The 26,902-nt window shown below is 42.6% G+C and overlaps 1 protein-coding gene across 1 annotated transcript in view; it reads right to left on the bottom strand.

Annotated features, from left to right (window-relative positions):
- DNAI1 (dynein axonemal intermediate chain 1) overlaps positions 1-26,902 on the bottom strand; it is a 152,661-nt gene that overhangs the window by 104,567 nt on the left and 21,192 nt on the right. The window contains exons 15-17 of the mRNA XM_074813687.1: positions 18,245-18,329; positions 17,223-17,340; positions 15,131-15,174 (exon numbers count right to left, since the gene is read on the bottom strand). Coding sequence (XP_074669788.1) covers positions 15,131-15,174; positions 17,223-17,340; positions 18,245-18,329 — 247 coding nt within the window. The remainder of the gene's footprint in view (positions 1-15,130; positions 15,175-17,222; positions 17,341-18,244; positions 18,330-26,902) is intronic.

Consider the following 26,902-nt stretch of genomic DNA (forward strand, 5'->3'; position numbering starts at 1 on the left):
AGAAACAGAGGAAATGGAACAACCTCTCAGGTCGCTGGATCCAGAGCCTGTTCCTGGCAGGCAGCCAGAGCAAATCCATAGCATACCAAACTTTCCCTTAAACTAATATATATGCCTGCACTAGCCTTAAATAGCTCTTATGCCTCCTTGGCATTCATCAGCCCCAATATACTTATGGAGCACTATGGAGGCTAAATAAATCAATTCATTTAGTCTTCCCTTGCAGGGAGGCTCTGGAATTCCTCTGAAGAAACTGCTGTATAAATCTGGATTACTGTCAGGTAAAAGGATTTTACAAGATTTCTATCGTTTGTGAATCCACCCATGTTAGTGAACGTCATCCTTGAAGTCCTAACACAAAGAGTTAAACCAAGGCCAGATCTTCAGTCTTGCTACTGTTATCTCTCAGATAGAACTCAAAGCACACAGATTAGGAAATCTGCTTTGTAGCCCATATCAAGGTTTTAGCAATGAAAAATAAAGCAAGCAGAAGAAAAACAAGTCCTTAAAAGTACAAGTTAATATGGAAAAACAATTAAGTATCTAGCAAAAGTAAATAGATGATGACTAAGTAATGCTGGCTTGTGTTTTATCCAGATTTTACTTTTCTGTTTATATACCTAAACATTGGGTTATCGGGCGATCAGAATATGTGTCAGGTTTGGTTGCAGGAATCACTGGCTGCTCCATAAGAGATGGGGAGCTGACACCCAAGCACGGTAACGCAGCCAGAGGTGCCGGGGCCTTGGCAGCCAGAGGTCATCCCACTGCTCTTGAGAAGTGATGCTCGTGAGAGTGGTCAGGGCCACTAGAGTCTATTACTGCTCTCAGGACTCCAACAATGTTTTTGCTACTTAGACCAGTGTGTGAGAAGGAGACTTGATTCCAGAACTTTGCTATGGAGAAGTCAAGATATGATGATAATGTAACCTTAGTATTTGGCAGGAATGTGAAAGACAAACTCAAACAGTGTTTGGCTTATAGAACATGGGCACAAGAACATCTGTATCTCAGAAAAAGAATCTTTAAAATAGAGCATAAAACTATGCTTTTAAAGGACAGCGTGTAGAGCTGTTTTGACTGTCCTCAATATCTGTTGATCATCTTCTGCTGAGTCAAGAGGTCTCTCAGTACAGAGGGGTGGAAAGTCTTCTAGCAGATTTTCATTATGAGGCCTTTGCCTTGACATCAATAACAAAGAGAGTTAACCCATCTCTCCTTGGTTCTGTTGTGCAAATGCTAAAAAAAGAATTTCCACAGTAACTTAAACGTAGCTGTTTCCAGGGACAAAGCTAAGAAGGGGAAGGTGTCAGACTGGCTTTATCAAACAGGTAAGACTCAATGGCACACAAATGTTTAGTCTCCTGTGGATAAAAATGCTCTAATCAAACCAACTAGGCTAGACAGAGAGGTAAGTGGGTGGAAGTTAATGGCCTGCAATACACCAGAGACACAACAGGATGGCTGAGCAGCTCCTTTGATCCCCAGACTCTGGAAAATCTGTTAATACATCTTTTTCCCCAAACACATCAACAGAGCTCTTTACTGTTTCATGCTTAACAAAACGCTACTGCAAAAGATGATATTATGAGTTGATTTAAAATTAAGTGAATTAAAAGGTTAAGGCTAGGAAAAATTAGGCGAAGCTTACAGAATTTAAATTACAAATCAGTAATTAAGTCACTAACTGAAATTAATCTTTCATATGATTCACTTAATGTATTATACTTATTAGGTTGTATTTACTAACAGCGTTGACAGTATAATAGGTACCATCAATTTTACACTCCCAGAACTGTATGTGTGGTAAGAGATATTTGGTATTTGGAAAACAGATTTTAAAGTGTTGTAATTTTCAGTGTAATTACGTTTAATTGACCACAATTAGTTATCTCAATAAACCAGACATATGATGGCTTAAATTTCTAACACTGATTCCACTAGGAAGGTTTTTCAAAGACTGTCAGACCATGGAGGAGTATACAGATGTTTTGCAAATGAACTTTAAGGCGTCCAACATGAGACAGTGCAGAAAGCAGCCTCTAGAAAGGTTAGAAGAGTGAATAAATCAGACTCCTGAAGAATATAAGATGTAAAGAACATAAGATTTTTCTACATTAAACCTTGTTTTAAATGAAAAAATTATGGCCATGACTGACCAAAACTTAGAGACAAATATCACATCTTTAAAATTTCCAGAGGTTGGGAATTTACCACACAGCAAAATTAATTGTTCTCAATTATCTGCTATTAAAAATTCACACTTTGCCCTGAATTCATGTAGCTTCAGCTTCTTTGATCTTGTTACATCATTTGTCTGGCAGATTAAAGATCCCTTCGTTACATAATCTGCTTTCCCAATACAGAGAGTTAACAGACTGCAATCCAACTACCTAATAAGCTTTTCCTTGACAAGCTGAACAAATCGAATTCCTTGAATTTGTTTCCCAGGTCAGTCATCCTGTTGTTAGATCATTCTTTCATTCTTTTTTGAACCCCTCCCAGTTTATCACCCTTCTCCTTGGCATGTCACCAGTGGTGAGCATGCCTTTCCAGGGTGGTCATTCCAGCATTAAATAAAAAAGGCTCTTTCAGCCTCTCAGTTCCTTTGCAAACCACCCTCTCTATAGACCAAAGGATCTCCAATGCAGTACAGCTCTGGGGTTTCATCACAAGCTATCTTTTCAACCATTGCTCCGCAAGATAGGGCTCCCCCCGGTATGTTTGCATGTCTTGAATTTCTTTGAACATATGGTTGGACGCTGTAACACAGAGTGATGCCTTGTACTCTGCAACAAAGGGATCTAAGCCGCTCTTTGATCAGATTGTTCCATTTCTTATCACCTCCCAGATATTTGTCTCATCAAAATATTTTATCAGAAGTGATTTTCTGTTTATTTCTTCTTCATGGATGAAAACACAGATTAGCATTAGACCTAGTTATTAATGACTTTTGATATGCTTGCCTCAGGGGCATCTGATCGCGATGTTTTCTTTCCTGCCTTTTTTTTCCGCAGCAGCCTCTTTTAATTAATACAATGTAGTCATGGAAAACTCCTTACAGCTATTAAAAAGTCACATAGCACAAAGAGCACTCATAAATTAATACAGAGCAGGCCCATGTCCTCCAGGGTCTTCCTTTTTGATTGTGGGGGTACTCAGTGTCCATACAAATGTTCTTCAACAATTCACAAATAAGACTTCCATATTTCCTTTTAATTTTTTCTGGGTTTATTTTGTTGATGCTTGTTTTCTGTATTGCAGTATTCCCTTACAATAACAACTTCACATATTACTTAGTGGGGCTTCAGTCTGCCTGATATAACAAATATAATCAATTAAAATCACTGCCACCTAAGCAAACATTATGTTTTAATTCTGTGTTTGTCTCTTTTTTTTTTCCCAACATAAATTCACTACTGATAGCTAGGTATCACTAACTATTATATCAACTACCATTAATAACTGTCATCACCAGCATTCACAAAAGGTGATGGTCTTTCAACTTACAGTACAAATATCCAAAACATCAATAAACAATACATTCACAGCTAAAAGGAAACATTCAGCCACCATGTTGGCACAATGCAGTTCTCAAATCTGTTACCAAAAAGTCAGAGTGAACCTCCTGGGTGTTTTATCATTGAAGGCGTATTTAATTACATCACCTTCAGATCAGTGCTGGGCACATGCCTCTGAATGGACATGGAGACATTTTCCAAAGCTGGGAGCTGTTATAGCATTTTAGTTCTTTATACAAATGTAGGCCAAATAGTAAACTGAATCCAGACTGCAATATGAAGTTCTCTTTGAGGTGTATGGGTCACATGAATTTCTGTCATCAGCCTTCTGTGGTATTGCACTCAGAAAACTTCAGTAGCTTGACTGTGGAGTCCCAAAAGGCTGAAGCTCACTGCTGGACCTGGTCCAGCACACAGGTCATTATGTGACTGGGGAGCTGCCAGCCCCGACTCTCCAGTGCAGCCCACTCATATGAAACTCATGTGCACACAGCATGTGCACAAGCCAAGGAATTTCATCTAAGCAATCTAATCTAAAATGCTTTCTCTCTCTGACAAGGTCTTCAATCTCTATTCCCAATATAAAAATAAACTCATATAGTTTAGAGAAAGATTAGCACTGATCTTTGCTCCCAGATGTCTTCTCTGCCTGTTCTGGGAACATAATTTAAATATCTAAACATCTCCAAAGCCACCTGGAAGAGACTTTCTGTGAGCTGGTTCAGAGATCTGAATTTGTTAGACAGTATTCAAACCACTTAGTGCTTTTACTTAAAGCTCTTCAGTCATTCATCAGAAAATACCAAATTTAATAGCAGATTGTTATGTAAATCCAGTCCAGACTGTCTTCCTCATGCTGCATCACACCCTTTAAATCTACCACTGTAGAGAATAAAATTACCCACAAACAAATACCTGGTACAATTTTTAACACTCACTCTCCTTAAGCCCACAGCCTGTTTTAAATAAAGTACTATCTTGCATGGACACGGACTAATAACTTTTTGAAATCCTTCTCAGTTCTATTTTTTTATTACTTTCTAAATTATCTGTGAGTTTCAGAGAGCTGGGCTCCATAAGTTGTTATTTTCATAATTTGACTGAGATCTTGTAGACAACTTGAAGGATTTATCTATGTTTCAAGACCAGATAAAGTATTATAGGTTCTAACAAGTAGTTAAATCAACTAATGATCACAGAACTTATCTATATGCAGTGAGATTCTTTCAGTGTGAGGACCCCAGTCCTATTCAATTATCTCCCCTATTACTTCAATCCCTAGACCTATGGAGAGGGTAAATGTCTTGTCAAAACTGCCATCCCTCTTGTCAGGATAACGGACGAAATAACTGTGCTAACAAGAATATATCTGTGTATTCATTCAGCATTCAATTAAGTACATCATAATATATGATTTAAAAACTTATATGACATGGAATTAGCAGAGCACATAGTAGTTGGATTAAAAACTGGTTCACTGCCAGAGACTCAAGTGGAGCTGTAAACAGAGAAACGAACTGAGATCGTTTCTAGAGCAGATTCCCAGACATCAGTTCTTAGTTCAGCACTGGTTATTATTTTCAGTTTGATCTACATAATGATACAAAATGTTTGCTGAGAGAGCCTCAAGATGACACAATGGTGGGTGGCATGCATAAGACAGAAACTAGGTGAGTATGCCTTGCTATGGCATTTGCAGTCAGGAAGCGTGTGGGTGAGTTGGAGAAGGATTAGAAAAAGTCCACTGAAATAACATAGCAGATGGAAAACAAATCTTGAGTATGGCTTGATGAGTTCAGTTTAAAGAAGAGAAAAATGAGAGATACCTTCATCAATGCGTATGGGCACTTACACCACTTATGGAAAACGGACATGCTGGAAAGGTTTTTTTAAGTTTGTGCCAAGAGAATAATTAGTTTAAATGGCTGAAAATTTAAGTTAGACAAATTCAGCCTTGAAATACAATTTACCAGAGGGCAGACCAGTTCAAAGTTGGAACAGTATAGCAGGGGAGGTGAAGGACTTACCATCAGATGGAGTTTTGGCAAGGAAACTGAGCATCATTCTAAAAGATATTTTACCCAGCTTTTAAGAAAAATTCTCCAGCCAGCACATGAAGGTAGGATGGGATCCAGCCCTTTTGTCCATTACTTTCTTTCCTGACTCCAAGAAGATTGTCCTCCCCATACTCAGAACACCCATAGGCTTGCCTTAGAAAAGTTACAACCACAACTTATCCTTCAATGCTTTGATTGCTCTTGTATTGGGATCAGGAAGGAACGTTTTCCTGATATATAACCCAGCTCCCAGATTTGCATCTTCCGCAAGTTTATTTTAATCAACAGACTGTCCATAGCTGAAGAGAAGGTACTTGGCAGGGCAAGGGCACAATTCTGTAGTAATACAGTAAGTTCCTTCTGCTGCCTGGCACAAGCATCTTGCTTACATGCTCAGGATCCTACACTCTGTATGAGAGAGTATCTACCCTAACTCAGATTGCCAAGACTTTAATGTTTTAATGTCTCTCTACAGCATCGTGAGGTAATAACCACCCTTGGAAACCATCAGGGTACAGGGTGCTTAATAAATTTCCTTCCCTTGAAAGAACCTGGATACAGGGTATCCTGGCCTTTCCTATCAGGAGAGGGCTCACAGGCCCATATCCTGATAGGTGACTTCAACTACCTGGACGTCTGCTGGAAAAATGGCACTACAACCTGCAAGCAGTTCAGGAAACTACTGGAGTATGTTGAGAAAACTTCCTAGTACTGGTGATGGAGAACCCAAACAGAGGAGAGGCACTGCTGGACCTGTTCACTAGTGCGGAAGAACTTATTGGAGACGTCAAGACTGGAGGTAGCCTGGGCTACAGCAATCATTGCCTTGTAGAATTCTCAATCTTGAGTGGTACAGGACAGGTAAAAAGTAGAGTCAGGATCCTAAACCTCAGAAAAGCAAATTCTCATCTGTTTAGGGTGCTAGTGCGTGTGGTCCCTTGGGAAACTGCCCTCAGAGATAAATGATTGAATGAGAGCTGGATTTAAAGACATTTTTCTTAGGGTACAAGACCTCTCAATCCTGATGTGCAAGAAGCTGGGCAGGGGAGGCAGGAGGCCATCTTGGCTAAGTGAAGACATCTTAGACAAACTAAAACACAAAATCAAAATGCATAGGCAGTGGAGGCAGGAATATACATCCTGGGAATATTAAAGAGATATGGCCCAAGAGTGCAGGGAGGAGATCAGAAAAGCCAAGGCACAGCTGAAGCTGAACTTGGCTAGGGACATAGCAAATAAGAAGACAGGTTTCTTCAGGTACACAGAACAAAGGACGATGAAAGAAACTGTAACTCCCCCTGATGAATGAAATGGGAGAGATGGATACAATCGACATGAAGACCAAGGTACTCAACAGCTTTTTTGCCTTGGCCTTCACTGGCAAGTGCTCTAGCCATACCACCCAGTTCACAGAATCCAAAGACAGGGACTGGAAGAATGAAGAACTGCCCACTGTAGGAGAAGATCAGGTTCAAGACCATCTAAGGAACCTGAAGGTGCACAAGTCCATGGAACCTGATGAGATGCATCTGAGGGTCCTGAGGGAACTGGTGGATGAAGTTACTAAGCCACTATCTATCACATTTGAAAAGTCATGGCAGTCTGGTGAAGTTTCCGCTGACTGGAACAGGGGAAAGGTAACACCCATTTTTAAAAAGGGAAAAAAAGGAAGACTCAGAGTACTACAGGCCAGTCAGTCTCACCTCTGTGCCCTGCAAGATCATGGAGCAGATCCTCCTGGAAACTCTGCTACGGCACAGGGAAAACAGAGAGGTGATTGATGGATAAGGAATTGTCTGGATGTTTGCACTCCATGTTGTGGTCAACTGCTCGATGTCTGGGTGGAGACCAGTGACAAGTGGTGTCCCTCAGGGGTCTGTAGTGGGACCAGTATTATTTAACATCTTTGTTGGGGACATGGACAGTGGGATCAAGTGCACCCTCAGCAAGTTTGCCAACGACACCAAGCTGTGTGGTGCGGTCGACACACTGGAGGGAAGGGATGTGCCATCCAGAGGGACCTGGACAGGCTGGAGAGGTGGGCCTGTGTGAAACTCACAAGGTTCAACAAGGCCAAGTGCAAGGTCCTGCACATGGGTCAAGGCAATCTCAAACACAAACACAGGCTGGGTGAAGAGTGGGTTGAGAGCAGCCCTGTGGAGAAGGACCTGGCAGTAGTAGTGGATGGAAAACTGACTATGATCCAGCAATGTGCACTCACAGCCCAGAAAGCCAACCATGTCCTGGGCTGCATCAAGAGAAGTGTGGCCAGCAAGTCGAGGGAGGGGATTCTCCCCCTCTGCTCCACTCTTGTAGGACCCCACCTGCAGTGCTGTGTCCAGCTCTGGGGCTCTCAGTGTAAGAAGGACATGGACCTGCTTGAGCGGGTCCAGAGGAGGCTGTGAAGATGATCAGGGGGCTGGAGCACCTCCCCTGTGAGGACAGGCTGAGAGAGTTGGGGGTGTTCAGCCTGGAGAAGAGAAGGCTCCAGGGAGACCTTATAGTGGCCTTCCAGTACTTAAAGGGGGCTACAGGAAAGATGGGGAGGGACTTTTTATCAGGGGGTGTAGGGATAGGAGAAGGGGTAATGTTTTTAAACTGAGAGAGGGTAGATTTAGACTAGATCTAAGGAAGAAATTCTTCCCTGTGAGGGTGGTGAGACACTGGCACAGGTTGCCCAGAGAAGCTGTGGCTGCCCCCTCCCTGGCAGTGTTCAAGGCCAGGTTGGACGGGGTTTTGAGCAACCTGGTCTAGTGGAAGGTGTCCCTGTCCATGGTGGGAGGGTTGGAACTAGATGATCTTTAAGGTCCCTTCCAACCCAAACCATTCTATGATCCTATGATTCCTTACTTGTGCCTCTCAAATTCATATCTGGCAGAGAAATATTTTGCTAGAAAACAAAGTATTTGACCTATCAGAAGCCTTTGGGGCTTGGAACAGACTGTGTATGAACCTAAATGGTGTGTAAGATAGAGCTGACCTTAATTTTCATTAAATCTTTGGAGTGAATAGTGGATTAGGAATACCCTACTATTTATTTTTCCACTATTTGCTTTCTAGACAGAGGGGACCCAGGCTTCTTGCACAAAAAGGGGGAGAGAAAAATTACATACCTCCAAACATACTCTCTCAGTCCCTGCAAGATGACTTTTCCCCTCTTTAAACGAGCTAGTTTTGTTACCAGTCATCTTCTTTATTCTAATCTCTAATGTCTGATTCTGCAAATACTCATCACCAATTATGGTGTGTGGCAATGAATCCTCCTTTCAGTTGTCTGTGCAGGATCAAATCCTGGCTGAGAAGCTGTTTGCAAGCTAAGAGAAATGTGTTCTTTGACCATGCTTCTTTTATTTGACATTCATCTTGCTATCTTGTCTTCATTACCCTTCCTGAAGAGAATGTTTCTCAGTGTTACTGAGGAGCTAGCTCCTTGAGGAGCTTCATCCTTTAGTGTTAAGTGCTCATGGAGCACTGAGGATGAACAGATTCAGTTGACTTGAAAAGTGGCAGAACTGCTGAGTGATGAGATCTCCAGCAGAGCAACTATACCTACAAAGCACAGAGGTGAGTAGGAAGCTGCAGTACTTTGCTGTTAAAGCCACTTGGCTCATTTTCTCCCCTCCTTGTTCCCTCTGAAGCACCCTAGGCATGTCCCATTTGGGAATATCCTTATTGCAGTGACCATTCATCAGCCTCAGTCAGTGGAGGGCAGTAAGTAAAAGACTGTGTTCATTCGGCAGTGCTTTTCAGAAATGGGAAGATAGAAGACTGTTCAGTAAATACACCCAGTCTCCCTGTATCTACACGTCACTACGTTGTAGAAGAGTGCAACAAGAGCTCTCCTGTGATCACAGTGTTTAACCATGACTCCTCAGCACCAGGGAGCCTCAGGACATCTGTTAAGTACCAGCTCATCTCTCTGAAAATGCTGGCCCAGATTTTATACCCATTTAGTTCAGTCACAGAATCATAACAACTCTTACTTTGGATGCAGTCACACCAGTATAAGGACCCTGTAATAGAATTGTTCATGCTGATTTTACACAAGAAAGCTAGAGCAGCATAGACATCTTTACATGGTCTACTTCTGTCTACATGAGGCCTCATTTCAGACTGATATCTGTGAAGAACTGAGTAGATACCTTTGAAAGATTGCCAGTGCTTTTGGTGTGAGTCCATACTCTTTACGCATTCTTGTGACTGGCAAGTTACATCCACTAAGTGCAAAGAAACAGTAGGATAAAATACATTGGCCTTACGGATACTGTTTTTCCCTACTCAACTCATGTGCTGACAGATGGAGCTGCACATAAAAAGCCATCTCTGAAGACTGTCAGAGGCACACTTGCTTCTGCAACATGAACTGGGGTGATTGCTAAGGCCTGAGCTTGTATTAGTAGTGCTCCCATCAGCAAGGTAGAACACAAGCCCAACACCCATCACAGCCTCTTTGAACCCTGCACTGCAGGCTGTCAGTCTAGCCAGAAATCCAGCAACCTCATTTATGTAAAAACAAAAACAGAAAGACAACTCCTCCTGATGGGAATAAAAATTAATTCCAGCCAAGCAGCATAGATCCTGAATTGCAAATTACGATGACAATATTTCCTTGTTCAGGAGAGACTGTCTCATGCCAAAGAAATGTCATTAGCATCAGAAATACCATCCAAATAAATCACTGGTGAAAACTCCAGAAATAGGATACAAAAGCAAGGGAGAGGCTAGGGCTCTCTTTGTAAAGAACTCACCATGCCGGAGTGAAATGGACCCACAGTAAACAAGGGAACTTTTGTTTCAGAAAGTATACTTTGGGCAGTGGGACAAATGTGTTATTTGTACCTTGGCAGTGCTCCCAAATGCATACTGCACAAAATACTGGCAATGTAATTATGGCCACCGCAGACCCAAAGAACTGGGTTCTGCTCCTGGCTCTACCCCAGCTCCTGTGTGACTCCAGGATTATTTCCTCTGGCCAGGATTCATCTTGCTTCACTTTAGCCGTCTAAGAGACAGGCATCTAGGTTAGATGCTCTGCCTAGGCTCACTCTATAGTCCATGGGAAGACATCACCCCTTCCAGAGGGCTGCTTAGCTCCTCTCCTGGACACCAGGCTTACTACGGGATGAATGGCCTCTGGGTGTGCTGATCTCTCACTGCTGACTAAAGGGGAGGCTTAGGGAAGAGACTCAGCCTCTAGCTGACAGCTGGCTACAGCTGTCTGAGATGAACTGTGTCCTCTGTGCCTGCTATAAAAATAGGAAAAGAAGTCTTCTGGATCTCTTGCCCACTTAGATGGCAAACCACTGACATAGGGTCTGCCTTCCTCTGCATCTATGTATTGCCCTGGGCACAATGGACCCTGGCAGAACTAACACAAACAAAAAATACTGCTGCACAACCCAGAAAGCATGCATCAGGGTCTTGCTTAGTGTAACAAGTTAGAACAACTGTCTGGACAGGGGAGTTACCATCCCTGAGCTTGCATCTCTCCTCCTGTAGCTGGGTGGAAGGGCAGTGGGAAGGCATTGTCCAGTTCCTACACTCTCTTGAGCACATTAAGATTTTGCTGCGTTGTACGAGGCAAGGAATATCCTGAGCACTTCTCACCATGCTTTCTTTTGCAAAGGCTGATCCTAATCTTCTCTTTAGAATAGCTGCTGCCTGCTGAACTAAAGAGATTGTCAGGCCAATTTGGGCTTCTTGGCAAACTAACAGGAACATTTTCAGGGCTCAGATGGAATGAACTTCAAGAGAAAAATGTCATTTTAAGAGGAAAGTGAAATGTTGCAATATTGTGAGCAGAACACATTCCTTACTAGTACAAATGAAGACAACCCATCTGATTTCATTGTCAGAGAACAGAGAAATACAAAAGAATGACTATTTAGGACCACAACAAAGGTCCCTGTAGCCAAGTATCTTATCTCCAAGAGTACTGAGTACCAACTGTTTAAATTCTGAGAGAATCTCAGCAAATATAGGTCTACCCGCTTGTATGTACTCTGAGCTTCCAGCAACTTGCAGTTATAGAATCATAGAAAGTTTTGGGTTGGAGGGTCGGAAGGGACCTTAAAGATCCTCTAGCTCCAACCCTCCTGCCATGGGCAGGGACACCTTCCACTAGACCAGGTTTGTCAAAGCCCCGTCCAACCTGGCCTTGAACCCTTCCAGGGAGGGGGCAGCCACAGCTTCTCTGGGCAACCTGTGCCAGTGTCTCACCACCCTCACAGTAAAGAATTTCTTCCTTAGATCTAATCTAAATCTACCCTTTTTCACTTTAAAACCATTACTCCTTCTCCTATGGCTACATCCCCTGATAAAAAGTCCCTCCCCAGCTTTCCTGTAGCCCCCTTTAAGTACTGGAAGGCCACTCTAAGGTCTCCCTGGAGCCTTCTCTTCTCCAGGCTGAACACCCCCAACTCTCTCAGCCTGTCCTCACAGGGGAGGTGCTCCAGCCCCCTGATCATCTTCATGGCCTCCTCTGGCCTTGCTGCAACAGTTCCATGTCCCCCTTATGTTGAGGTCCCCAGAGCTGAGCACAGTACTCCAGGTGGGGTCTCACGAGAGTGGAGCAGAGGGGGAGAATCCCCTCCCTCGACCTGCTAGCCACGCTTCTCTTGATGCAGCCCAGGATGTGGTTGGCTTTCTGGGCTGTGAGCACACATTGCTGGCTCATAGTCAATTTTCCATCCGCTACTACTCCCAAGTCCTTATGAACTTACTGAATCAGTTGGTTTGTCCTTCCAACAGCAAACTGGTCCTCCATGAATTTATCTAACCTCTTTTGAATCACTGTGTACCTCTGTCCCCCAGATCACAAAGGAATGAAGAAAAGTTCCACAATTTTATTATGTATCATATTATTTCGTTTTAAATTTTTCTTAATCCTCTACTCAATAATTTCATAAGGTCTCCCTCATTCCTGTGTTATGGGCAATAATGAACATTTGGCTCCTTTTCCTTTTCCTCATGCCACTCAGGATTCTACAGACCCATACCAAGTCCCTCTCCCTTGTCTGTTATAAGAGTCCTAGGCTGTTTATGCTCTCTGATCAAAAGTCATCATGCACATTTCTGTTCATCTTGCTGCCCTTTTCTGGAACTTTTCCAATCCTTCCACAGCCTAAGTCATTCTTCTTCAGAGTTCACAGCCAGAACTGCACACAGTAATCAAGATGTCAGTTTATCACAAATCTTGTTTTGTTCTTTTTAGTTTTCTATTCTTGTTCCTACTGCTGCTTTATATGTAGTTTTCTATTTTGTTTCCACTGTATCCAGAAGCTTTGTTTTCTTTTTCTTTCATAGTAATTCTCATCAGTTTTTGTTTTGCCTTTTTGACTATTGCTGAGCACTACAAAGTGTTTGAAAAGAAACACGTACTTGAATGTCTTCAAGATCACTTCCTGAATAACAGCAATCTCCTTGGAGACCAGTGCTGAGCTTTTTATCTCACATGCACTATATTTCTCAACAATGAATTTCATTAGTCATTTTATCACAGCTGGGAGCCTTCAGTGTTCATTCAAAAAAAGGTGTTCCCTTAAAATGACTTGCCTTGGTAGTCCATAAATTCACAACAGATTGTGACTTTTTCAGCACAAAGAACACCACCAAAATGTCCACCTGTAATTTGCAAGCACATATGGATTAACTGAAATGGTTGGTGGGCAAAGATGTAGCTACTGATAAGGTCCTTTCTTTGGCTCCCCCACACTCTGTTCTCCACAAAGATTTCCTAGGGTTGGGGTATTTAGGGTAAAAATTTTAGTGCCTAATCATGTTATCTGCAATTCCTAATCACTGGTTACCTGTAGCCCCATGACTGATCTTTATTTCAAGCCAAACAGAGAATTATTAGTGCCCTACAGAAGAGTTAGCTTTTATTTAAATAAATAAAATACTAATACTCAGAGAAGAAAGACAACTCTCTTGCTAGAGACAATGGGGAGACTGACTGGTCAAAACACCTAGTCCTTCTCACAAACCTAATGACTGTAGTTCGACTGTTCTGCAGTCTGTCCTCTTCTTGCAGCAAGGAGAAAGAAGACTCTGCTGCCTTTGCAATACTGTTCTTTTCTCAGCCTCTCTCTTATTTGTGTCAGAGTTAATGGTAGGACCTGAGGGGACATCTTCACAAGGAGCAGATGCCCTGAAGATGTGCAGGTGGTGTACCGTTGTGATCTTCACAAGCTCAGAGTAAAAGTCAGCAGAGACTTAAAATAGTTTGGGATTTTGGTCGTTCGTCTGTATTCTCTTGTTAATTAATAGCAACCATTCACTGTAAAGCTGAGGATTTAAGGTAACTGTTCACAACATGAGAATGCCAGCAATGTGACTAGACCAGCTAGTAGCAGTGGAGAAGAGTAGAGTCCTGGCAAGTCCCAGAAGCACTTTCAGGGGCCTGAAAAATTTATTGAGTAGTCTGCTGAGAAGAAAACATTGAGAAGCCAACACTACCTGGGTGAGAAAGATGCCAGGAAAACTTGTCTCACAATTCATCTTCTCCCTTTGGGAATTTCCCTGGGAAGCAGTAGTCCTTGGGGGAACTACCAGAATCCTGTCCCCTGCCTAAGAAGCTATTCTTGATAGACAGCACTTCAGGTAGAGCTAGAAAGTAGAAGTGAGTGAAAGAACAGAAGAGAGAATGTTTATTCACAGTGTCATTACTATCCCATCTACACAGGAGTAAAGGGGGGTAAGTGAAGACAAGAATTAAACAGTCAGAGTGTCTGTAAGCAACAAGAGATACTGAAAAGGACAACATGCAAGGTTGTTGATATAGATTCCCATGCTGTTAAAAAAAACCAAAAAAAAACAAAAAAAACCCCAAACTCTGAGCAGGTAGATGTAATGCACACAACAAAACAACAACAAAAAAGGTGAGAAAACATCAACTTGTTGGAAATCTTTTCCATTTCCTGAACGTGACAGCAGTAATACTGGCTAGAGATTAATATGGAGTAACACTGCAACTCCCGAACCTTATGTTTGTCGCTACTCAAAATTATCCCATGTCCAATCCCAGACACTACAGCAGGGAAAGTGCCTTTTCACAACATCCAGGCCTGATGTGCCCTAATGGAGAGCTCCTCTGAGACACCCCTGGAAGGTGTCTCCTAACAAGAAAGCAATGAGTTTACACTTAGAGAAGCCTCTCATTCTGGCAAATGATTAGCTTCTGGCAAAACACATCATATCTAGTCTTTCAGCAATTAGAAGGGCAGGAACAGAGAAATCAGAGCCTATCAAGTAAGATAAAAAGGATTAAGTAGTGCTTCTAGAGGCAAGTCCGTGACCAAAGGGAGAGTCAGCACTGTCATAAACCAAAAGCCCTGGCTAAGGCTGCCTATGCCTATGCATTTCTGAGTGTTTGTGAAATGGAATGAAAGGCCTAATCCCTATCTTGAGTTAAATCTCAATTTGCTGCTTTGAAATTAGGTGAGTCCTTGCTATGAGATGCAATCCTCCCCCCAGAGTATTGTATGATTTGATCTCAGTGCACCTGTTTAATATTTTAAATTTCTCAATGATTCTTTTGCACTTGTTACTTACAAGAGCCATACCCGACGGCAAATAGGTCCTTGTACTTTGGATTCCTGTAATGAGAAAATATATAGAAGATTGCATTTATTATTAATCATGCAGTTCCACAGAAATGCACAGTGTTTCATACATTGATATCAGAGTCCATCCTCACAGAACTACATAGAGTCTGAGGTCCTGACCCTTTGAACATATGCAGTAGTAAAGTTCATGTATGAGTAATTCTTTCAGACTCAAGATGCATTAAAAAAATAGAACATCAGAAGATCACAGCAGTAGCTGAAAAGGATAAAAAGCACACAGACAGACGTAATGTCAATCTTCAGCAGTTCTTGGCTTATCCATTTCTAAATCATGGAAAGTTTACTTTTAAATATGAGGTCTTTGAGGAAAGGAAGAAGGCAGGGATGTGCCAGTTTCCATCTTTCAGGGGCTAGAATAAAGGAGCTTCTAAACCACAACAGAGTAGTATCCAAATATTTTCCCTACCTGTTATTAAATAATGAGGGATGCTTCAAGAAAAAGCTATCAGTTCATAAATTCATGATCATTCCCAGACCAGGAAGGGAAATTCCATTCTGACCCAGTTGGTGAACAGTATGACTATGAGCAATTAGTCATCTACTATGTCTTCTAAAGTCTCTTTACTTGAAAAACATCTACCTTCTTTACAACTTCTGCTGGGTGTGGACAGTTACTGTAGGGTTTACATGTTGCTGTCCTGAGCTCACACAGCACAACCAGTGGGTAACAATTCTGTGAAATTAATGTATATGAACATTATCTAATGAGTGCTTTCTCTGATATGCTATTATGAATTGATAAATCAAAACCACTTCTCTTTTCACTTCTCCTTTTTCACTTGGGCTAATACTTAGGCATCCTAATGCTCTTGCTCTATCCACTAAATGCACCAACACTGCTAACAATGTGAGAATAAAAATTACATTAGAAAAGCTTATAACATAAGCAATTTGGAGTCATTCTTCCAGTTTCAGGGCCATCATTCTGTTATCATTTCCTGGAGACAAGAATGACAACAGCACACACTACCTATAAAAGATGCCTTTTCTCCCAATTTTACATCTCATTTTACTGTTATTTTGTAATTCTCACACAACTGCATCCTTGATTTTCCACTAAAGAATAATTACTGCTGTGGCTTTGAAAGGACAGAAGACTGCAATCCTGCTCTGTCTCTCCATAGATCCTCTTTGGCAAGACACAGATGTGTTCACACTACTGCAAAAACAAGTGGGAGAAGGCCTAAGTGCAGGGGAGCACAAGGCAGGATTTGACTATGTATGTCTCATGCTCAGTGCATGAACCAAGCCAGTTCTGGGGACGATCAAGCATGTTAAAAAGTAAAAGGACACATTCAGGTTGGTGATGAGTGCTTTTTTCATGGTAGTAACTATGGCAACAACATCTCAGAAAAAGACAGTTGTTTTAAAAGTATCAGTGATCATTTTGGGACTGACCAGGGATAAATATGCAGAAGTGGACTGCAGGGCAAATGCCTACTAAACTGAACTGTGTAGGATTCCAGTACACAAACACCACTGCTGTCTGGGCAACAACTGAATATGTACCATGCATAAAGGTCTTGCCTGGTATCAGTCCCTCAGCATCTTATAGTCTGTGGTGCTACCTGTCTGGCACGTGCAATGTTTGCATTTCCCTTTCTGCTGCTTTAATTCTTCTGTGTGATACTTGTCAAAAATACAGTCACTATTCCTTCTCTTCCCCTGGGCTTTTCAGGATTGATTCCTACAGCATATTGTCCAGAAATATGACATGTCTATCCCAGCTTCCCCAGAATGGACTATTCTTTGCTCTGTTAACTGCACTCACTTTGTACTAGTGCTGCACAGAGCCTGCTGTGCCCTCCCCTTTTGATGAACGGCACAGGCCTGGCACATTCAGTCTTACACAAGGTGCTTTGCATCCAGAAGCACAAGGTATGTCTAGGTGCTGCTGACTGTAATTATTGAAAACATTGCTTCCAGAGAAACCAGCCCTGCCTTGTAAAGTGCCATGACACTCAATTGCACTCCCCCGAGTGTACAGCCGAAAGTAAGTTTGTAATAAAGAGACTTACCAGGAGATGGCAGTAACTGCAAGTCTCTTGGTTTTGCAATACTGGAACTTCCAGAGAGGGAGGAGGGTTCCTTCGTGGTCTCTGTATTCATCCGAGGCATCCTCAAAATATTTAAAATCTAAAACAAAAAAAAATCAAGGAAAAGGTCCCGGTGTATAAAGCAGAAATAAACCACCACGGTGCAGTGCCAGGGAAGCTTTAAAAGACACTCTGTTATCCTCACAGCCTCTGCACAACCCAATTGTTAATATAAAAACCGTCTCAGTCCTTAAGTCTCAACTCCAAGCTCTGTAAATGCATTTTACCAAGTGTCAACTCCTCACACACACACACAAAGTTGATGATTTAAAAGCAGACAAAGAATGAACAAGAAAGCAGAAGCCCAGAGTGAAGAGTGACCTCAGGCCACTCCCAGAGCTAGATGTGGCCTTTCAGGAGGAAACTGGTCAGAGACAGTAAAACCCTTGCAAATTTAAATCGAGATTGAGTATGTCGCCATGGCTGGGACCTGTAACACCAGCAGAGAGCTGCTCAGCACTGGCAGCTGTCACCAGCACCTGCATCCAGAAGGAAAGTACCTCCTGAGGGAGGGAAGTGCCGCAGGGAGGGCAATGGTGACCAGATCTGCTGTCCTCAGCCAGCTCAGAGCAGGGCTGATGTGGCATGCTCTTTGCATGCCCATGGTCTGCTGTACTGTTTGCCTTGTGTGAGTCAGCAGGTTCCTAGTCTTCTCATTTTAGTGGTCTATTCTATTCTATTCTATTCTATTCTATTCTATTCTATTCTATTCTATTCTATTCTATTCTATTCTATTCTATTCTATTCTATTCTATTCTATTCTATTCTATTCCGTTCTATTCCGTTCTATTCTATTCCGTTCTATTTCGTTCTATTCCATTCTATTCTGTTCTATTCTATTCTGTTCTGTTCCATTCTCTTCTGTTCTACCCTTGCTACGACTGTGGCCACTCATCTGCAGGACTTCTGGCCTGAGTTAGAAGTATCTCCCACCAGGGCCATACCTTGTGCAATGTCATCAAATGTGTTCTGATTCACCATCCGCTCCATTATTTTAGCAGCCTTTGAGATCTTGGTTATGTCATCACTCTGTTGAAAAGAAAAACAAGGAAAAGACAATGTATTTCCTATCTGTTTACAAGTCCTTCAGACCTTGTTTAACTGAAAAACTTGAGGCCTTTGATCCTGAATACAGGATAATCTGAAGCTCCTCACATCAGAATCTAATGATAAGGGCACTTGAATTAAGGCAATGACTTTATTATAAGTTTAGCAATATGCCATCCACATCTGAGCTGCAGTAACTTCAGTGTTTGTTCCTGATTTAGCTCAATTGGAAGGTACTGATCTGTGAAGGCAGTTAGAGTCTTCTCTTCCTCAACTCATCAAGCTACCTTGTGATGAGATGAGCTAAAGGCACACACATGATCCCTCCCCCATCTCACTTGATAATAGTTCATTAGTTTCAGTAATTAAAACATAGATGCTTGATCATGCATGAGCATCCTCTCATCTCTACCTGAGGAGCTTTAAGGTCTCATGTGTTAAGTAAAGATCACAGGATTTAGGAGTCTTTCAGTCGATCACTGGGTAATTCCAACTTGATGCATTCACAGATCCATAAGCTCATACAATATGCAACCCACATGCAAAGGGCAATTTGCTGTCCACCTCTTGTGGAAATTCTTTTGATACTGTGGAAAATCCCATCCTCCTGGCCAGGGAACACCACAAGTGGGCAAGCCTGCATATGATGAGTATGCAGATATATAGCTGCATGTACACAAGTATTGGAAACCTTTTGGGGAGTGGCATCTTGCAAAGCCAGCAGTCCCTAGATAAGTGTATCAGTAATATGTAAGGCTAAGACTGCCTAGGAAACTATGCCAGAGATAGCAAGCTTGGGTATGGACACAGCGAAATCCAAACTGGATTAACTGGCTAGTACAAGAAGCCTGGGTGCCAGAAATTGGAAGGACAGAGATTAAAAGTGCTGGGCCATGAGGATGGTACCAGCACAGCTTTGTGTGATGATGTGAGAATGTCAAGGCATATGCAAAGTTCTCTGAGAGCATGCTGCTCCAAGGACCTGAATCCCCATCTACTACCACTGCCCCAAAACCCCAAAAGGGTTCCAAAGCCTTTCACCTTCAATCTCCTGCAAGGGAACGATGGCTGCCAGCACAGCATAATTTCCTCTGCAGTGATGACAATGAAAAGAAGCTTGTCATCCTTGACACATCTGAGAGTGTCCTGACTGTGAAAAGAAAAAGTGGAATGACTTGCCAAAACTACACCACACAGTCACAGTCCGAACCAAGAACAGGACTTCAGATTATGCGCATCCCAGCTCTCTGCTTCTTTCCTGGGATCTGCACAGACTCAAGGGAGACTGAGAGTCTTGCTTTAGAGAGCATGAAACTCAAAGGACTACAGAAAGATGACAGGACAATGGGGAAAAACAAAAGCAATTCTATAATCTGCAACACTCCTTATAAATCCATAGTTCGCCTACACCTTCAACAATGTGTGCAGTTGTCTTCTGCCATCTCAGAAAAGATAAAGTAGAACTTGGAACCAAGTTCAGAGAAGGGCAACAAGGATGCTCCAAGTCTGGAATAGTTCCTGTACCATGAAAAACTGAGTAGGCTGGGACCAGCCAGTCTGGAGAATAGATGGCTTGGGAAGATATAAGACAGGTCTATGAAATCCTAAATGGCCCAGAGATGATGGACAGTAACTGACTGTTCACTGTTTCTTCTGATATAAAAAGTAGGGGTGTCAAGTGAAGCTAGAGGAAGTAAAGTTCAAAATAAACAAAAGGAGGTGACTCTTACAGAAGGATGACACATCTGTTCAACTCCTTGTCAAAGGGTGCTGTAGATGCAAGAATTTTACATGGTTTCAAGGAACGCTGCACAACTACTTCCATCTCTGTGCCAAGGCACATCAAGCTTAGGAAATAGCTGAAAATAGTTGAAGGCTGGAAGAATATTTGGGATTGGGTTACACTCTTGCTGTGTTCTTACCCTTCCTTACACGTTCACTTGTGGTTAGAGCCTTGATCTGAATCAGTGTCCACTGGCCACTGTCATGTTCTTCAGCTTTTTCTGACTCTGTGGGAGGGCTTCTTGACAACAGCACAGAGAATTTTACTGTCATGTTCAGAATTTAAGAAACTGCAGGAAAATTTTTTTCAAATTTTAACACAGTATGATAATCCCTAGACATGAGGAATTCATAAGTATTAAGAGAAATTAAAGAGGGAGAGAAAGAGGATGCTTGAAACATCTCAAGTAGAAATCAATATCCTCAATTGCTGGGATTTCTCTCTTTTGACTTTAAGTTGCCATTATTGCTTCTGCCACAGTAAGATCTGTCTTTCTCTAAAAAAAGCAATTCACCTTTGTTAACACTTGTCCAGCAATATTGGGATCATGACTATAAAAAAGTCATTGGCTGCTGCTAACATATTGCTCTGAGTAAGCTTAATTGACAGAGGTTAAATGTTGAAAAGTTTACAACTTCATTTAGAAAAAGAGAAGCACAATAAACAGTTTTCTCTCCAACATTGTTACAAGTCATAGCTACAAGGTATAAAGAACAGATCCCTTGGAGTCCTGCTGGTTCATCGGGTGTGTTAGCTTCCATTCACCTGTTATGCAGGCAAAAATTTCTCTTCTGTTTTAACATGAATTGCTACCGGAAGGCGCTGGGAAAGAATGGCAGTGCTGTACCCTACAGACATGAGCAGGATCACAGCTCTTGTTCTCTTACACATCCAAGGAAGCTTGCACCACAAGGATTTTTAATTTCTAACCACAGATATCATTCTGGACCAAAGATCAGAGAGTAAGGCTTACCTGTGTTCTCAAAGATGAATGCTAGATCCTGCCTCATCTCTGATGACACCTAGCTGACTGCTGCGATTGATACTCCTGAGGGAAGGGATGTGCCATCCAGAGGGACCTGGACAGGCTGGAGAGGTGGGCCCGTGCGAAACTCACAAGGTTCAACAAGGCCAAGTGCAAGGTCCTGCACATGGGTCAAGGCAATCTCAAACACAAACACAGGCTGGGTGAAGAGTGGGTTGAGAGCAGCCCTGTGGAGAAGGACCTGGCAGTAGCAGTGGATGGAAAACTGACTATGATCCAGCAATGTGCACTCACAGCCCAGAAAGCCAACCATGTCCTGGGCTGCATCAAGAGAAGTGTGGCCAGCAAGTCGAGGGAGGGGATTGTTCCCCTCTGCTCCACTCTTGTAGGACCCCACCTGCAGTGCTGTGTCCAGCTCTGGGGCTCTCAGTGTAAGAAGGACATGGACCTGCTTGAGCGGGTCCAGAGGAGGCCACGAAAATGATCAGGGGGCTGGAGCACCTCCCCTGTGAGGACAGGCTGAGAGAGTTGGGGGTGTTCAGCCTGGAGAAGGCTCCAGGGAGACTTTATAGCGACCTTCCAGTACTTAAAAGGGGCTACAGGAAAGATGGGGAGGGACTCTTTATCAGGGGGTGTAGGGATAGGATGAGGGGTAACAGTTTTAAACTGAAAGAGAGTAGAGTTAGATTAGATCTAAGGAAGAAATTCTTCCCTGTGAGGGTGGTGAGACACTGGCACAGGTTGCCCAGAGAAGCTGTGGCTGCCCCCTCCCTGGCAGTGTTCAAGGCCAGGTTGGACGGGGCTTTGAGCAACCTGGTCTAGTGGAAGGTGTCCCTGCCCATGGCAGGGGGGTTGGAACTAGATGACCTTTAAGGTCCCTTCCAACCCAAACCATTCTGTGATTCTATGATTCTATGACTCTATGATACTATGATTCTATTTTTTTTTTCCAGTGGAAAGTAGGCTTTAAACAAAAAAAAAAACCCTGTGAATACAGAAAGAATGTATTATTGAATGGAATTTTCCTGGCAATGCAGGAAACTCTCCAGATCAATCAAAAGAGCTTTAAGTCAGATTTCTTTTTAAGCAGTTATGCTGTTAGCAGTGCAGCCATGAATAACTACATTTTGGCATTAAACTGGATCAGAGTAAGTTATTTTCTCATTGGATCCTGTCCTATTTCAAGTTTGATTTATTCTTTATGTTACTGAAATAAATCTTCAGTGGAAGTGATAGGCCTAATTTATCTTTTTTTAAAAAAGATCTGTTTGAAACTCTTTTTTTTTTGTTGTTGTAGGCTAACTCTGGGCTAGATAGCCAAATGTTATGAGAGCTCAACAGCTAACAAATTTGTTTCATTTATTTCTGCGCATAAATTATTTTTAGAACAGAAATAATGTTAATTGAATCATATATAAGATGCATAACAGGCTAGTACTTTGAAAATAAATGCCTTGGTCTTGCTCTACTATTCATTAACACTATTGCTTCACATTTGCCTCTCAGCTGCTGGCCAGTTCCAATGTGTAACTCCAGTAAACTGAAGCATGAAAAAAGGCTTCTGCTGTTGTGTCCTGGTTTGAGTGAGTGGTAGGGGTTTTGGTAGCAGGGGAGGAGGCTACAGCAGTGGCCCCTGTGAGAAGCTTCTTGAAGCCTTCCTGGCTCTGGGTCAGACCTGCCATTGCACCAGGGCCCAGTCAGCTAGTGGCAGTGGCTGCGCCTCTGTGATAACATATTTAAGAAGGGGAACCTGGGGGGATTTGGGGGAGTTGTGAGAAGAACATCTGTGTGAACATCGAGATCAGTGGAAGAAAGGAGAAAAAGCAGGGGGAGGTGTGCTGGAGCAGACACTTCCCTGTATCCCATGGTAAGATGGCAGGGCTGCCCCCCACCACACCCATGGAGGTCACCGGTGGAGCAGATACCAATTCACAGCATATGGGGAGCCCCACGCTGGGACAGGTGACTGCACCTGAAGAAGGCTGGGACCCCATGGGAAGAAGGCCCCGCTGTTGTAATTCAGCACCGAGAGGACTGCAACACTTGGGGGTGGCCCACACGCCCATGGGAGTGACTCATGTTGAAGCTGGTTTGTGAATAACTGTCTCCTGTGAGAGGGGAACCATGCTGGAACAGGGGAGGAATGCCAGAAGTTTTCCCACCAACTCCAAGGTGGAAGAAGTAGTAAGAGTGACTGCACCCCCCATTTCCTGCCCCATTGCACCACTGGGGAGAAGGAGGCAGAGATATCAGGAACAAAGCTGAGCCCAGATGGAAGGGAAGGGTGGGGGAAGGTGTTTTCAAGATGTGGTAATGCTTCTCATGGTCCTACTCTGTCTGTTATGTGTTGGTGTTGTTGTTAGTGTCTGTATTAAATTTTATGGGGTTTTTTTTCCTTCCCCAAATGAATCTGTCTTTTGCCTGTGCCTTAAAGGATGACATCACCCCTCCATATCCCTATCTCAAGTTTCTGGGTCTTTTGCTTCCCTCCTTCTCAGTGCTGCGGAGGAAGAGGAGACCGAGCTGTGTTTTTGCTTATTTTCCCCTTCTCAGCACTAGGGGGGAAGGGAGGAGTGAGCATCTGCGTGGTGCTCAGTTGCCCTCTGAGCTCAAACCATGACATGGTGTATAAGAGCATAGGCTGAAGACAAACCCCACCCTAAAACCAGTGCAGTGACTGCTCATACCTCTGGCAATACATATACTGTGACTAGAAGAACTCCTGGCTTGCAAAGAGAAAAGCATGGTACAGGGGTGTTGTCATCTGTTGCCCAGTCAACACCTCCATGCACTGCAAACACCCACTGCATACCCAAAATAAAGTCCCTCGGGTTGAATCCTGTCAAGTAGTTATTAATTGCCAGAACTGTACTCATCTGGTCATTTTCACCATTTGCTTTTAATCCTGATGTGCTGTAAACAGCAGGTTGAAGACAAGGGAGTCAGTAACAACTCATCCACTCCTAGGGATGACCAGGAACTGGTGAACCATCACGTGAAGATGCATTCAAATTTCAGATGTTATTTCAGAAATAACAGTGGTCATCCAAACAGCTTCCAAATGATAATTATGACCCTCTGAGCTGGACTGTTTCACCAGGCAAATCTCAGAAAAAGGTAATGCTATAGTGAGATAGACAAGTCAGACAGGACCTCACCTGATTCAGGAAGGCACATTTTTCTGTTAAATATAAATTTTGTTTAGACTTTTTAAGAAACTGTTCAACAACTTCTGCTTTAGAGGAGATTAGAGATTGTTCCAGTGCAATAAATTCCAGTTTTAACATATTCCTAACTGGTTCACATCCATCTGTATTTCTGTCAACACTATCCTATGCTTTAGTATTTCTTCTCTCTCTCTGTTATCTACCTCAGATTCCCTCTCTACCTTTGCATTACCAGATAAATATGCTAAGGTTTTTTTAGTCTCTTGTATTCAAGTTTTCCATTTCTTATATTCTTTTTCATACCTATGCAGGTTTGTAATCTATCATCTTTGAAAAGGGGTGATCAAAATCATATATCCCTGTACTACTCCAGATAAGGTATCACCCAGCCCTACACAACAGAAATAGCATTTCTCTGCTATCCCTCACACAATATATTCCAGCCATGTACTTGTCTTCTCATAGCCACGTCACAACTCACCAATCAATACACTCACATTTCTCCCTGCTGTTTCAGATTGTAAACCCTCACCTTAACAAAGATTGTTCTGATACTCCAAAATGCACAGTCTTCCTCTCCACTGGTCCCTCCCAATCTGTACCAATAACAACATTTCTGGTTTATTTAATCATTTCCTAAAGGCACTACACCAACAGCTTTACAGAATTTCAGCTAGATTACCTTTACTATACTTTCCTTGTTAAGGGAAACCACAATTTCTCTCTTAGCAAAGAAAGAGATGAAATTATTTGGACACAGCCTACCTTCAGTAAAGGTTACATACTATTTTATTTCATTTCATTTCATATTTTCTCACAATTCTCTATTCTTTCCCTCCATATTAATTCTATTGCCTCATATACTGTTAAAGGTCAGACTAATGGAACCATTTTTACTCCTCCGATATATAATAATATACCCTTGTTATACTACAATTACATAGCTCCACCCCTCTTTAGATAGATTCATTACAAATCCCTACTATTAGACTTCTGATTTTATGCCTTGTCACCTCAGGGTGAGACAAGCTAGCCTGCATCAACTTAATTGCATTAAGCTCTTTGCATTTTGCTTCTACCTCAGATATGGTCATTTCTACACTCACACAACAACATGAAGAAGGCCGTACTGGATCAGACCAAGAGTATTTCTGGGCCAGGATCCTCTCCATAATCAGAGCCATAAGCAGATGGCTCAGGAACAGCAAGAACAGGACAAGTAGATACAACACTTCTGCCTAGTTCTCTCTGCTTCCAACTATTTTCAGCTCAGAAAATTTTGTATCATTCCTCTTTAGTATTTTGTGTTCTGTTTGCTGCCTTTATTGGCAACTGAGGAAAAGTTTAAAACATTTTATCACTGCTTATGGATGTAGAACATCCTCTTCTCTCTAGATCCATTTGGGTGATGGACATAATGAGATATTTCCAAGAGCCCCTCATCACAGTCTCCAGTCAAATACTTTCTGTCATTCCAATTTTTATTCACTCATATTGTTCTTTATATCATTCTCATCCTTCCTTCTGCTGGAATCCATGGCCATCTCCATTCCTTTTTCTCTTGGCTGCCTCTCTCTTCTGCTTTGCCAAACCACATCTTCCTTGCTTCTACTCATTCTTCACTGCAGTGTATCACTTCATTCTACTTCTTTTCCCCTAGTGAGGAGCTTCTACTCCACTGTCAAGGCTCCCTTCCCTTCCCTTCCCTTCCCTTCCCTTCCCTTCCCTTCCCTTCCCTTCCCTTCCCTTCCCTTCCCTTCCCTTCCCTTCCCTTCCCTTCCCTTCCCTTCCCTTCCCTTCCCTTCCCTTCCCTTCCCTTCCCTTCCCTTCCCTTCCCTTCCCTTCCCTTCCCTCTGCATGGATCATGTTCTTCCTCTCCCAGTCATCTGTTCTCTTGACCTCTTACTCAGTATCAGTACTGTTTTCTCTTTCTTTTCATCCATTATGTTTTCAGATCCTCACCTGACCCCTATCATCAACTCCAGCTGCAGCCTCCTTTCATGGCCTCCTATCATAGCAAGAGCTTCCATCAGAGATCCACCTCTGGTAAAAGCTTTTCTCCTCTTCTTCCCTTTGGATTGAATCCAGCGCTATCTCAGTAGCTATCACAGTCTTTTTCTTCCTAGCAGCTAGCCTGGCAGAAACAATGATGGAAAACAATTGCTGCTTCTAGCCACTGTGTCCTTGATCCAGATCAGCCACATATCCTTCTTGATGTTCCACAGTTCACCTTCAGCAGTGATCAAAGGCAGTATGTCCTCTGAAAGTGTTTAGCTGGAAAAGCTGTTTCAATTACCATGTGTCGTCCAAAGTATGTAACCTGTGAGTTGGAAGATCCACAAAACCCACTTCTCCATTTGCTGCCTTGAGACCAGAAGTACAAATTCTGATGTCATCAACCTTTAATTTCCACAGACCTACATACAGATGACCAGATTTAATGCCTGTTGTAAGTCTGATTTTAGCCTTGGATTACTTCAGGTTGAATCTTCCAGTTAATGACTGGAAAATTCAGCAGGTTTCTCATACACTTCAAGCTGGTCCACCAGCCTCACAGAGGGCCTCAATTTGGGACACTGTGTCCGCATAAAGAAACTTTTTCTTTCACTTTTTCAGTGTA

This window comes from Strix aluco, chromosome Z, assembly GCF_031877795.1.
Source record: "Strix aluco isolate bStrAlu1 chromosome Z, bStrAlu1.hap1, whole genome shotgun sequence".
In the NCBI taxonomy this organism is placed as follows: Eukaryota; Metazoa; Chordata; class Aves; order Strigiformes; family Strigidae; genus Strix; species Strix aluco.